The sequence below is a fragment of the Haliotis rubra genome, unplaced genomic scaffold, assembly GCF_003918875.1.
Source record: "Haliotis rubra isolate DU_JTF1 unplaced genomic scaffold, ASM391887v1 Scf425, whole genome shotgun sequence".
In the NCBI taxonomy this organism is placed as follows: Eukaryota; Metazoa; Mollusca; class Gastropoda; order Lepetellida; family Haliotidae; genus Haliotis; species Haliotis rubra.
In genome coordinates this window covers 818,793-832,375 of record NW_025767108.1, presented here as the reverse complement: position 1 = coordinate 832,375, position 13,583 = coordinate 818,793, and the positions used below count along the sequence as shown (strand labels likewise).

Sequence of the window (13,583 nt, the reverse complement as noted above, 5' to 3'; positions counted from 1 at the left end):
ATGCCAATTCAATTATATCACTACTTACCACAAAACACGCCACCTTGGATGGCACCTTTTGGACACGTCATCATCTGTACAGCTGACATGAATGATGGTTTTAAGGGTTGCTGCTGGTCTACGTTCATGTAGAAATCTGTATAATTTTCACGTCTAACCTCCCAGTTCGTGTCATCAAGTGAGTGCCAAGTTCTCAGGATGTTCCCAAACTGACCTGGAACTGCAATCAAACGGAATCACATTTTGCAGGATACCCCTCTAGTATTATAAACTATATGCACAACACAAGTTTAACAAGCAGCGATCTGGGAATGGTTCGTACACGTCAACGAAAATGTCATTAATACCTCCCAGCATGACAGAGGATGTGAACGACTGTCACAAGTTTTGCACATGTCCAATTTTCGTGTACTATTTCCTAGTTGAGTATGCTGTGGTGTGTTGGAAGGGTGTGTGTGTGTGGTGGTGGTGGTGGTGGTATGTGTGTGGTATGAACATGTACAAGAAATGAAATAATATGTCTTAACAAGATAATCTTTCAGGGACTGGTCACCTATCATGTTAAAATGGTATGTGAATCTGGGGGTGGGATATGATAAAATTAGAACCTATTCATTCTCTTTCTCTGTCTCTCACGCTGTCTTTGTATCTTCTCAAGGTATAACAGATAAAATGAAAGATGACTAAACTCTCGCTAAGATTATTTTTACCTTTTAATATATATCTAATAAACTTTAAGTATACTCTTTAGAGATTGTCAGAGAACCATTTGAACACTGTTATATAAAGTATATTATAACATCGGATTATACCGAGCAATAGATGAAGTATCCGAAAAGTTAGAAAGCGTTGACAGATTTTGTTTGTATCAAATAAGTGAATTGAAACACCAACAAGAAAAGGAGTGTGATTCACGTAAAAAGTACCATAGAGCTGTGAATGCCCTTGATGGAGTTGACACTTCACTTTTATGGGGCTTGGTGCAGCTGGTGTTAGCTTATTGTCAATTATAATAGCCGAGCCTATCGTACTCCATGTGGAGTGAGTAAGTGAGTGAGTATGATTTAACGCCCCCTATAGCAATATTCCAGCAATATCATGGCATGGGACACCAGAAATGTACTCGGTATGAAAATAGTGGCAGGGGTCTCTGGACTAACTGGAATAGTCCTTAAATTTATTTCCCACCAGACACAAAAGTGTGAGAGATGTGAGATATTGGTAACAACCCCTATGTGACTCAAGTGATGCTACAAACTAATTGTGTAGACGCCATATTAAAGACGCTTCCTTGAACCTTTCGAATAGTCATCTTGACATCTGGGATAGACCTCGGGGCTGGAATGCTACTACTCGCTCGTTGACACTGTGGAAGGTTGATATATCAAGGATAGTGCAATGTGAGTACAGTGAGTGAGTGAGTTTAGTTTTACGCCGCACTCAGCAATATTCCAGCTATATGGCGGCAGTCTGTAAATAATCGAGTCTTGACCAATGATCAACAGCATGCGCATCAATCTGCGCAATTGAGAACTGATGAGATGTGTCAACCAAGCCAGCGAGCCTGACCACCCGATCCCGTTAGATACAAAAGAAAGCATTAAAACATGATAGTATTCGTGTTCTAGCCAACACAGAGTTAAATAGCATTGAAGATCATGTCTCAACAGCACTATCCGATAGTAAAATATCAGAGGAAGAGTTTTGCCTAGTGCCGTCAGAACAGAAAAAGTTCATAGAACAGGGAAGAAAACAAGCCCATCAAGCATTCCTTACCAAAACCAAAGAACTGGTAGGAGATTAAAAATGAATTGTTTCCCCGATGTAATTTTTTATTGATGGTACTGCTACTCCTTTAGCAAATGTCTAGTATTCAATAATTGAAATGGTAGTGAACGCCTTTTTTTTAAATAAAAAAAAGATGACAAGTATCATAGTAGTATAAACAATGAGAGAACTGGAACCGCACACCCTTATGTTATTGAGCGTTTGCACCCCATCTCTAGCCCTCAACCCCACCCACAAAAAAAACATTTAGTCGGACATCATTTGGTGTTTAGTGTTTTTGTGAGGGCTGTGGGTCCAGAACTGGGCTGACAACAGTTAATAGGGGTGGTGTGTGGGGTGGGTGGTAGAATACAGCACCTTCAAATGCCAATGATGGATGATCATATGGGTGTACTAGAAGTGAATCGTTGACAACTGATATTTCTAGTGCTCTGCGTTCAGTCATTGTTGGTTCGTCACTGGTATGGGTGAAGACGTTCCATGTTGCAAACAGCGGTCCTAAGTATGTCATTACTGCAAAGAAAAGCAAACTATACAAAATGATACCGTGGTAAATATTATAATAATATATATAAGTAGTAAGCGGGTGAGTGAGTCATAACGTAAAGTCACATAAGCAATAATCAGCCATATAGTGACAAGAAATGTTTTGCACACATAATAGTTAGTGAGTTGATATTCAGCGTCACATCGGCAATATCTCAGCCATATGGTGACAAGAACATTTTATAAATTGAAGATGAATACATTTTGAAGATTAAAACCAGTCGACGATAGGCACTAAACACTGGAAAAAAAGTCCACATTTACTAGCTTGGAAATGTCTTGGAAAGATGATGTTTCCAAGACATTTCCAATTTTGGAAAGATAATGTTTCCAAGACATATCCAATGTTGGAAATATGAGATTTCCAAAAATTTCCACAAGGGGAGATAATAAGTGGGTGATTGGAAATGATTGCAGTTTGCACGCCCCAAGGCCTAATCCCCTGTTAATTGATGAGTGAGTCAAGGCAGTTACGATTCACAAATTAACAAGGCGTACTGCCTTGTTAATTCATGACTGCCTTGTTAATTCATGAGTGAGTTAAGTCAGTTAAGACGGCTTTTGGAAGGAGTTCCAAGCTTCGGGGTGTTCTCTTTTTGCCTGCACGTACTGTTTTGAGATTGAAATTTCTTGACTACTAATCCTTACAACAATGGGGGTTAAAGCTATAGTTTGTTGTAGAAAAGCTGTATGCCAGCGCTTGCTGGTAAACAGTAATGTTTATCACATTTTGTTTATTGCATACAGCAATAGCAAATATACGAATTTAAGTTATTTGAAAATATGGTGACATTTGTAATGTTACTAATAACGCATGTAAAATCATATGCATACACAATATTGCATGTATACAAATATACAAAAATGAATTGTCTGACAATTATGATGAAATTTTAAATCAGCAAATACATAAATAAGCTTTAAATGTGACACCAGGATATATAAACTTTTGTGCACTGTGCATTACACATAAATACATACAAGTGTATTGTTTGTTTCATATGACACAATAATCACATTCACAATCCCACCAGATTGTGCAGTTTTGTAACCGCTTGCCTCGATCATCTCATATTTGATTACTTTTAATGACTAAGTTGACTAATCATTATGAACTGTGTTCAGTGTCATTATGAACTGTGTTTAGTGTGGTCGGCTAGTGACCTTGGTGGTGAGGGGGTACTGAACACAACTTACTTGACAGACTATAATTGTGCAAGCACTGGACTGTTAACCCTAATCCGCTTATAGCCAAGTAAAGTGCCTCTCAAAGAAGCCTGTGGAAGTAAGTTACATCTTTGAAGGGGGTTTAGAAGTGGAATGCATAACAAAAGCTAGATTTATGGATGTCAACTTCTGTATTGTGACCTGATTTTTACCTGATGAAGGAGCAAGCATACGCTCCGAAACGTTGTGTTATTCACAGTAAAGAAGTTGACATCCATAAATCTTGCTTTTTTTATTAAAAATGTAAGTTATTTAAATCTGCTGAGCTGTAGGTTTGTTAAACATTTCGCGATGTGATTATCGCTCTAACACACCTGAGAGATTCGTCAACAGTGATATGCACAGGTGGTGGAAGTTGTATTGTATTGAAATTGGTTGGTTGCATATTGTTTCTGTCAATTTGTATGAATGTGAATGAGGAACCTCGCATAATTATGACATTAAAATCAGACTGAAATTAACATGATTCCATGGTCAATGTCGCAATGTTGGTGAACTGGTAGTATGCGGAAGTTTGCTCCAGATTTTTTATAATCCCTTCTTTTATGCAGATAAAATCATTTAAAAATTAACGAATAATGCCATGCTCCTCTCAGAGTGAGGGAAGATAATTCATGTAGTGTTTTTATCAAATTAGATATTTCTTTTTCGTCTGAACAGAATTCACAAATTACGTATGTTTTGTTTGAATGTGTGTGCATACACTCATATATAACATCTAACTTGATGGGTATTAAAATCAGGCCCTTTGTAACCATAATGACTATATTGGTTGGAACACTTGAAGAACGAACTGAACTGGTACAGTAACATTTCTCATGTCATCATGTGAGATTATTGGGATGCGGTTTACTAAAGTAGAACTTATATCATCTTCAAAAGTTTGGTCATTCGCAAACTGAATCAGATCTCACTTATACTGCAGTAAACAGTATGGGGATACATAATGAAACATACCACTTAAGTGATAACAACTCCCTGTTTATTGAATAGAGCGGCATTTCGATGTACATCGTTCAGGTTAAACAAGCTGATTGAATGTTGATTGCTTCCATCACTTTGACAGTGGAGTGGATTTCGACTTTGTCATACTGAAGTTGATTTACAGCTAGAATCTGTCAATCAGCTGTTCAATTACCATCCAATCAGCCTCTTTACAATTTGTTGATCTTACTCTCCCGCTGCCCCCATCCAACGATGTGCTACTTGCTAGATTATCTGTTAATTTGCTGATTGTCATTATGCATATATACTTCTATTCACCTGGTTGTAGTAACTTTTATCTTGATAACGGTGTGGGAATAAATATGGAAACTCCCTTCTATGCATCAACAAGAAATTGGCATTTGTAAAGTCGTACTTTAAGAATGTGGTGTCCTCCCACTTTGCCAGTTTCATTGTCAAGCAATTAATTAAAGTTAATGGTGCAACAAAGGGGATTAGTAGGGGATTCAACACTTTGCCAATTTATTTCATTTTACAAAATTCACAAAAATATATACGATTCATGTTATATATGAAGTTACAGGTATACGAAAATGAACAAATTATAAATATATATAACTTATAGTCACATAATGTTTCTTTAACGTTTTTATCATTTTTAGCAGATGATTAGTGTTATAAGTTCAGTTACAGATAAATAAATGATACTTACTAGTATATAACTTATAATCATGTAATGCCATTTTAATCAAATACAAACACAATACAAATATTTACAATCCCACTAAGTGGGGGCACCCGTGAAGAGCCACCTCCTCGTGGTGGGTGCTGGGTAACGCTAAGCGCTCTTCAACCCCCCGTTGTGGACCCGGGGGCATATTTGGTCCACCAACCCGTTTGCCGTTGGTTGCGCCCCTGTGTCGGTGGAGGACGGGATTCTGGTGGTTGAGGGCAATAGGATCCTGGAACCGTGTTCCTTTTGCCCAACACACCACTTCGCCCCTTAATTCACCTGGACGGGTGGTAGAACTGGCCCGGTTCTATCAATCGGCTTGTCATGCCGTGCCCTGCGCATGGAAACATTCATTTTGAAATTGTGTAATTTCAACATTATTGAGATTGATTAGAATGAATGTCAACAATAAAATGTGCTATTGAAATTTGCCCAGAGTCCTATGCCAGAAGGCGGTGGCTCATGGGCCAATCTGGCGATGTTGACCACTGAATGATGTATGTCTCTAAGTTATTGTTATGGGCAGAACCACCCTGACAATTAACTTAGTAGACAAATGTAGCTATTCAAGTCATATTTGCTTGAGTATAACATCCCTGTATCCCTGGTGTTTGCATGCTGGAGACCCGATGCAGTTAGACACCATCCTCGTTGACACTCCATGGTGCAGGGCTGTCGAATCAATTTTATATCACCATGGCTCACAATCATTCTGGGTCTATTCGCAGTGAAAAGAACAGACGTTTGGATGCTGAGATATTGTCATCTGATGATATTTCTCTTCCTCAAAATTCAAATTCCAGGGCACGATTCATTGACGTTGACTCAACAGATGGACTCCCTTTGAAATCAACCCTTTCGCTATTAGCAAAGCAATTGAAGGCATTTGTGGTGAAGTAACTAATGTTTCACGGCTCCGAGGCGGCTCTCTTTTGGTAGAGTGTGCCCGACGACAACATGCTATTAATCTTTTGAAATGTACCACTTTTGCAAATACTGAAGTCACTGTCTCAGTACACAGAACTCTAAATTCCAGTCGAGGGATCATCCGCGACAGAGCCTGTTGTCTCGCGGAAATGACTGAGGAAGAAATACTGAAAGAACTTTCTGGACAACATGTGACTTCATTGAAACGTTTCATGAGAAGAGATGGAGATGTAATTATCCCCACAAATACTTATTTGTTCACTTTTTCGCTAACGGCTATCTCCAAATCCATTAAGGCAGGCTATTTTAACATCGGAGTGGAGGTGTATGTCCCCAATCCACTCAGGTGTTACAATTGTCAGAAATTTGGACATGGTTCCAAATTCTGCAATCGTCCATCTCTATGCCATCGTTGTGGAGGGAATCATGAAAGCTCTGGTTGCAAAGCAGAACTGAACTGTGTTAATTGTAAGGGTCAACATGACGCATCTTCCAAATCTTGTCCTTCCTGGATATATGAAAAGGGTGTTTTGACTGTACAATGTCAAAACAATATTTCTTTTCAAGATGCTAAAAAGGTTGTCGCTAGCCGGCTACCTCCTTCAACACAAAGCTATGCTGCTGCTGTTTCCCGCACTTCCTCTACTAGATCAATTGAATGTCAAACTGACTTGACATGGGCGAAAACGGAACACCCTGAGCCTATTACCAAAGCATCTAACAGTCACACGAATTATTCAGACAGTCAACAATGTTCCACTTCTCCAGCATCTCAGTTTACACCAGCTACTGCAACAACAGCTCCAATAAAAGTATCAAGCGAAGTGTCTAAAAATCAAAAGAAAAAACAAAATAAGAAAATTAAAACTAAGATTGCCACTCCTACTGAAACATCAGTAGATCTACACAACTTTCTTGACCTTCTCGAGATGGATTTTACTCCATCTTCAGACCGTATGAGTAGTAATAACTACTCTTCACGTTCACGTGAGAGATCACCTATAGACCCACCATGAGCCATTCCAGTCTTCTTCAATGGAACTGCAGAGGACTTAGGCATAATTTCCATGAACTGCAGTTATTAACAACAGATATAAAGCCATCAGCTATTTGTTTACAGGAAACGTACCTTAAACATACCGATAATTGTGATGTAAGACGCTATAATTCTTTTCATTCTTTTTCTCCACCGGGTGATAAAGCTACCGGCGGTGCTTCTGTTCTGGTGCGACAGGGTGTTATTCACAGTCATATTGCCCTGACCACAAACCTCCAAGCTGTAGCAGTTTGTCTTACACTGCAAATTACCTTCACACTTTGTTCCTTATACCTTCCACCTTCTTCAAATATTCAGAAGCTTGAACTCCGAAAATTGTGCGACCAGCTCCCTAAACCCTTTGTCATCATGGGCGACCTAAATGGACATAATCCGTTATGGGGAAGTTCAAATATTAATCAAAAAGAAAAAGTGATCGAAGATTTCATATCTGATAACGACCTTTGCATCTTTAATGATGACTCAAAAACGTACGTACATCCTGGTACAGGTGCATATTCATCACAAGATCTGTCACTTGCAGATTCAACTTTGTTGAGTGAATTCACATGGTCAGTCCACGATGACCTCTGTGGAAGTGACCACTTTCCAACTACAGTCAAATCCCGATGAGTCGAATCGCTGGGGACCAAGTAATAGATTCGACTTATCGATGTATTCGAGACATAGGTATGTCTATGAGGGTAGAAAAAGATGATTGAATATTGAACATTTCCTTTATTCAGCGCATCATATCTAAATATAGCACAACAATACATTAGGCGACATAGATGATAGATAATAATGGATAATGGAAACAAACAGTATATAAATGAGAACACATTTCAATACTAGCACTCAGCCATGATGTACAGATCATGAATAGTAATAACCGATAGAAAGCTGCTATATAACGCAACCGATTTGATTGAGTTAACTCAATGTCATGTGCTAATTCTTCCGTTTCCGTAAAATCACTAATCTGCCTTTTGAACTCACCCGACAATAGCGGAAAGGTGCGAGCGCTCTGGTTTGTTCAGTTAGTAACACCAATTAACTTCTCATTGAGTGCCTTCGGCTTATGTATACAAGATTACTGTTGTTTGAATCTCATGGGACCAATTTTCCATTTCGAGTCATCGTGTGTATTTATGAGACGAATTCGTGTAACCGGAAATCAAATGATGACAACAATAACAGGGAATGGTCGGGACCGACAGGTACTTCGAGTTATGCATAATATTCGAGACACCGGCATTCGACTCATCGGGATTTGACTGTATTTTGAAACCTGTGTCCCCATCTGATGTTCCTCCGTCATCACAATGGAATTTTTATAAAGCTGACAGGCATTTATTTGACACTCTTTGCGCTAACAAATTGAAAATCTTAAAAGCCAAAGCTAGGCGTATTTATAAACAACATAAACGTCAATCTTGGCGAAATTATGTATCAAAAATCTATTCACGTACGCCCATGTCCAAGGTATGGAATATGGTACCAAAAAAAACAAAGATAAAGGCTCTAAATCTGGCATCCACCACCTTAAAAATGGAAATGAATTATTAACTGATACTTCAGATATTGCAAATAAACTAGGTGAAAGCACTCTTCCTCCTCTAACTATGTACCTAACTTTCAAAAATATCAACAGCAACAAGAAAAGAAACCTATTAATTTCAACACGACAATGGGGAAGACAAAATGAATTATTTTCTATTCATCTTCATAAAGCTCTTGACCAAGCTCACGATACTGCTGCAGGAGCTGATAACATGCATTATCAACTCCTGAAGCACTCACCAGAATCCTGTTTAGAGACACTTTTACATATATTTGATAGTATTTGGACATGTGGGGAATTTCCTTTTTCATGGCGTGATGCTATAACTATAAATAATCCAATTCCCAAACCTGGACGTGATCATACCGATCCTTCTAATTATCGACCAATTTCACTCACTAGCTGCGTTTGCAAAACCATGGAATGCATGATCAATAATCGATTAGTTTGGTACTTGGAAACCAATAACCTAATAACTGATATACAATGTGGTTTCCGTAAAAACAGAATTGATCATTTAGTGCGTTTGGAATCTTTTGTTAATAATGCCATAATTAATAAACAACATGCAGTGTCGATCTTTTTCGATCTAGAAAAAGCATACTTCGTGGAAACATGTTATCTTAAGAGATTTACATGATTGTGGATTACGGGGCCGCTTGCCTCAATTTATATCCAACTTTTTACATGACAGACAATTTCAAGTCACAGTGGGTTCAACCCTGTCTGACAATTATAATCAGGGTCAGGGTGTCCCATAAGGCAGTATTTCGTCTGTCACACTGTTTAGCATTAAGATAAACAGTTTATCCAAGGTTTTAAATGATTCAATAGATGGGTAATTTTTTGTGGATGATTTTAATATTTCTTGTTGCAGTAAAAATATACATACTATTGAACGACAACTGCAGTTGTGTTCAAACAAGATAGATAAATGGTGTCTCAAAAATGGCTTTAAATTTTCTAAATCCAAAACTAATTGTATACATTTCTGCCGTAAATACAAACCGCATAAAGACCCAGAACTATCTCTAAATGGCACACCCATCAAAGTTGTGAAGGAGGCCAAGTTCTTGGGTATTATTTTTGACTCACGCTTAAGTTGAGTTGTTGAGTTAGGTTTTGCGTCACATCGGCATTATTACAGCCGACAACAAGTTTGCATCAATAAACATTGTAAGTGCATACTCGGAATGAGTTTTATTTCAAAAACATATATACATTACATTGTCATTTAAAAGCAGAAAAAGTCATAGCAACAAATTTAAAGGCAGGCAATTTGTTAGTCACATTTCACAGTTACAATTTATGATAGTCACATTTCACAGTTACAATTTATGATACAGATCAACTTCCCTCAGGTAGTTCACTATCAGATGAGCGCTCACGCGGGAGAACAGATCTTTCAAATTTGTTCCATCATAATGTGAGTCCCTTGCAGACGATAAGTCCACGCATTCAAGCAGGATATGCTTGATGGTGAAAACCTCATCGCAAGAGACACACATGGGGGGTCCATCCCCATCCGTTTTCAGCAGATAGTCATGAGTAAACCGACTGTGGCCAATGACATCGTCGTAAAATTACCTCATCACGTCTTGACTGACAACCCAAGTAGGTATAACCAATTGTTGGCTTCAATTCATACAGTTTATTTCTTCCTACTTGAGTGTCCCATCGTTTTTGCATGAGATCCCGAGTATAGCTTTTGATAGTGGGTTTGAAATCACTGTACGGGATCAGCAGTGGAGATAAGGGCTTGTCAAGAGCTGCTTTTGCTGCAGCATCGGCTTTTGTGTTACCTGCTTTGCCGACGTGACCCGGCAACCAGCAGAGGACGATGTCACATTGGCCAGTAGAGAGGTCGTTGTAAAGTTCTAAAATGTCAAGAATGATTGGGTGACTTGAAGTAACATTTTGAAGTGCTTGAAGGCAAGATAATGAATCTGTGAAAACGATGAAGTTTTTGGAACGATTCTGCTGTTTAATATAGGTCAAAGCTGAAAAGATAGCTTTGGCTTCGGCAGTGAAAATGGAACTGTTGGAGACAGTCTTAGATCCAATGACTAGCACTGGCGACTTGGACCTCATCCTTGGATCCATCTGTGAAAATGGATCTATGGGTGTCATACTTGGAACGTAACTGGTTGTATTCCTGCTGGAACATCAAGGGATTTGTTTCAGGCTTTTTGAATTTATTGAGGGTAAGATCGACCTGTGGTTTCACCATCTGCCAGGGTGGTGAAAACAGGAGTCGGTAAGGTGCTATGCTATTGAGATCAATTTTAGCTGCAGATATGTGTGGTTGAAATCTTATTCCAAGTGGTGGAACCAGGCTTGGCAGTTTAGGAAACAAGTTTTCATAGAGAGGGTTGACAACACAATTGTATGCTGGATTGGACTGATTTGAACGTAGTTTAGTGATATACTGCAGTGAAAGTTTAATGCGGTGTTGTTCAAGGGAAGGTTCGTTAGCCTCTGCATATAGACTGTCTACCGGAGAGGTCCTTAAAGCTCCCAGGCTGAGCTTCAGGCCTTGGTGGCAGATAGAATCTAATTTTTCTAAATTGCTTTTGCAGGCTCCACCATACACAATGGAGCCGTAGTCTAGTTTAGAGCGAACGAAAGGTCTGTACAAGTGAAGGAGGGTAATCCGATCCCTTCCCCATTTTTGGATTTTGTTAAGGCAGAGTTGTAGCTACCTTTCTATTGCGTGCATGTTCGTACCACGACATGAAATATTGAAATCGTCCACGAAAAGGGACCCATCTACACAACTGTTCAGGACGTTAGTGAGGCTGTTAATTTTGATGCTAAAAAGGGTGACAGACAGGATGCTGCCTTGAAGGACGCCCTGATCCTGGTGGAAATAATCCAACAATGTGGAACCTACCCGTACTTGAAATTGTCTGTTGTTTAAAAACTGAGATATGAACTGAGGTAATCTGCCCCTCAATACAAATTCATGTAAATCTTTTACTATGCCATGTTTTCATGATGTATCGTATGCTTTTTCTAAATCGAAGAAAATAGATACGGTATGTTGTTTGTTGACGATGGAATTTTTTATGAAAGATTCCAGACGCACCAGGTGGTCAATGGTACTTCGGGTTTTTCGGAAACCACATTGGAGGTCACTAAGGAGGTTATTGGTCTCCAAGTACCAGATTAATCGTTTGTTGACCATGCGCTCCATGGTTTTACAAACACAGCTAGTTAGTGATATAGGACGGTAGTTTGAGGGATCGGGATATCCCGGACAGGTTTTGGTATAGGGATGATAATGGCGTTGTGCCACGAAGGAGGAAAGTTGCCAGTTGTCCAAATGTCATCAAAAATATTGAGTAGAGTTTCCAAACTTGAATCAGGAAGGTGTTTCAGAAGCTGATAATGAATATCATCAGCTCCTGCTGCAGTGTCGTGAGCCTGCCCTACGGCAGTACGTAGTTCATGGAGAGAAAACGTTTCATTGTAATCCTCACCATTATCAGAGTTAAAATTGACTGATTTCTTTTCTTGTTGGATTTGGTATTTCTGGAACTTGGGGTTATAGTATGACGAGGAGTAGTGGTTTGCCAAAGTTTCGCCAAGTTTGTTTGCAATTTCAACTTTATTGGTTAAAAGGGAGTCACCATCTTTGAGATGGCGAACACCAGATTTGGATCTTTTGCCCTTAATCTGTTGAATCATGTTCCACACCTTGGACATGGGTGTGTGGGAGTTGATTTTGGACACATATTTCCTCCATGACCGGCGTTTAGTTTGTTTAAATGTACGTCTTGCCCTGGCATTTGTCATTTTAACGGCATTCAGGTTGTGCACAGTAGGATGTTGACGGAAGTATTTTTCCGCTTTCTTCCTATTTTTCCTAGCTTGTTTGCAGTTTGTATCAAACCATGGTTTGCGTATGTGCGGGGTTGCACAGGACTTAGGAATGGTTTCGTCTCCAATAGTATTTAAGATATCAGAAAATAGTTCCATGGGATCAGGAACATTCCTGAAGTTGTCCGGTATAAGCTTTTCAGAGCAGAGAGTTTGGAATAATGGCCAATTGGCCTTAGTAAAATTCCATCTTGTTGAAGGTGGTTCATCCGCGGAAGTAATAAGGAGTAAGAATAGTTGGGAAGTGGTCACTTCCACAAAGGTCATCGTGGACCGACCATTCAAACTCGTTTAAGAGATTAGAATCCGTAAGTAATAGTGATAAGTGCAGAGTATGTTCCAGTGGCAGGGTGGAAATAGGTGTTTGATCCATCGTTGAAGATGCATAGATCATTATTGGAGAGAAATCTTCAAGGACCTTTCACTTATTATTTGTATCAGTACTCCCCCCATAGAGGGTTATGTCCGTTCAGATCGCCCATGATTATGCATGGCTTTGGGAGTTGATTATACAAGTTCTGAATATCTGATAGGTGGACAGTTGAGGAGGGAGGAAGATAGAGTGAACATAGTGTAAACCCTATGTTCAGAGTCATGCGGACAGCAACAGTTTGTAGGTTGGTGTTAAGTGGAACAGGGCTATGGAGGATGCCCTGCCTCACCAGGATAAAAGTGCCTCCTGTAGCTTTTACACCGGGAGGAGAAAAGGAGTGGTAGGAACTGTACCGACGGATGTCAAATTTATCAGTCCTTTTTAGGTAGGTTTCTTGGAGACAAAACGCGGATGGTTTGAAGTCCTGAATCAATGACTGTAATTCGTTATAATTATTCTTAAGTCCTCTTCAATTCCACTGAATCATGTTTTGTGGATTCATGGTGCTTCCACTGGTGGCATGTCACGTGAACGTGAGAAAGCGTTTGATGAACTCCTATTT

General features: G+C 39.3%; 1 protein-coding gene across 1 annotated transcript in view; it reads right to left on the bottom strand.

The window, feature by feature from the left end:
- Positions 1–13,583, bottom strand: part of LOC124288796 — a 318,833-nt gene that overhangs the window by 81,231 nt on the left and 224,019 nt on the right. Inside the window, exons 22-23 of the mRNA XM_046725327.1 lie at positions 2,146–2,301; positions 29–220 (exon numbers count right to left, since the gene is read on the bottom strand). Coding sequence (XP_046581283.1) covers positions 29–220; positions 2,146–2,301 — 348 coding nt within the window. The remainder of the gene's footprint in view (positions 1–28; positions 221–2,145; positions 2,302–13,583) is intronic.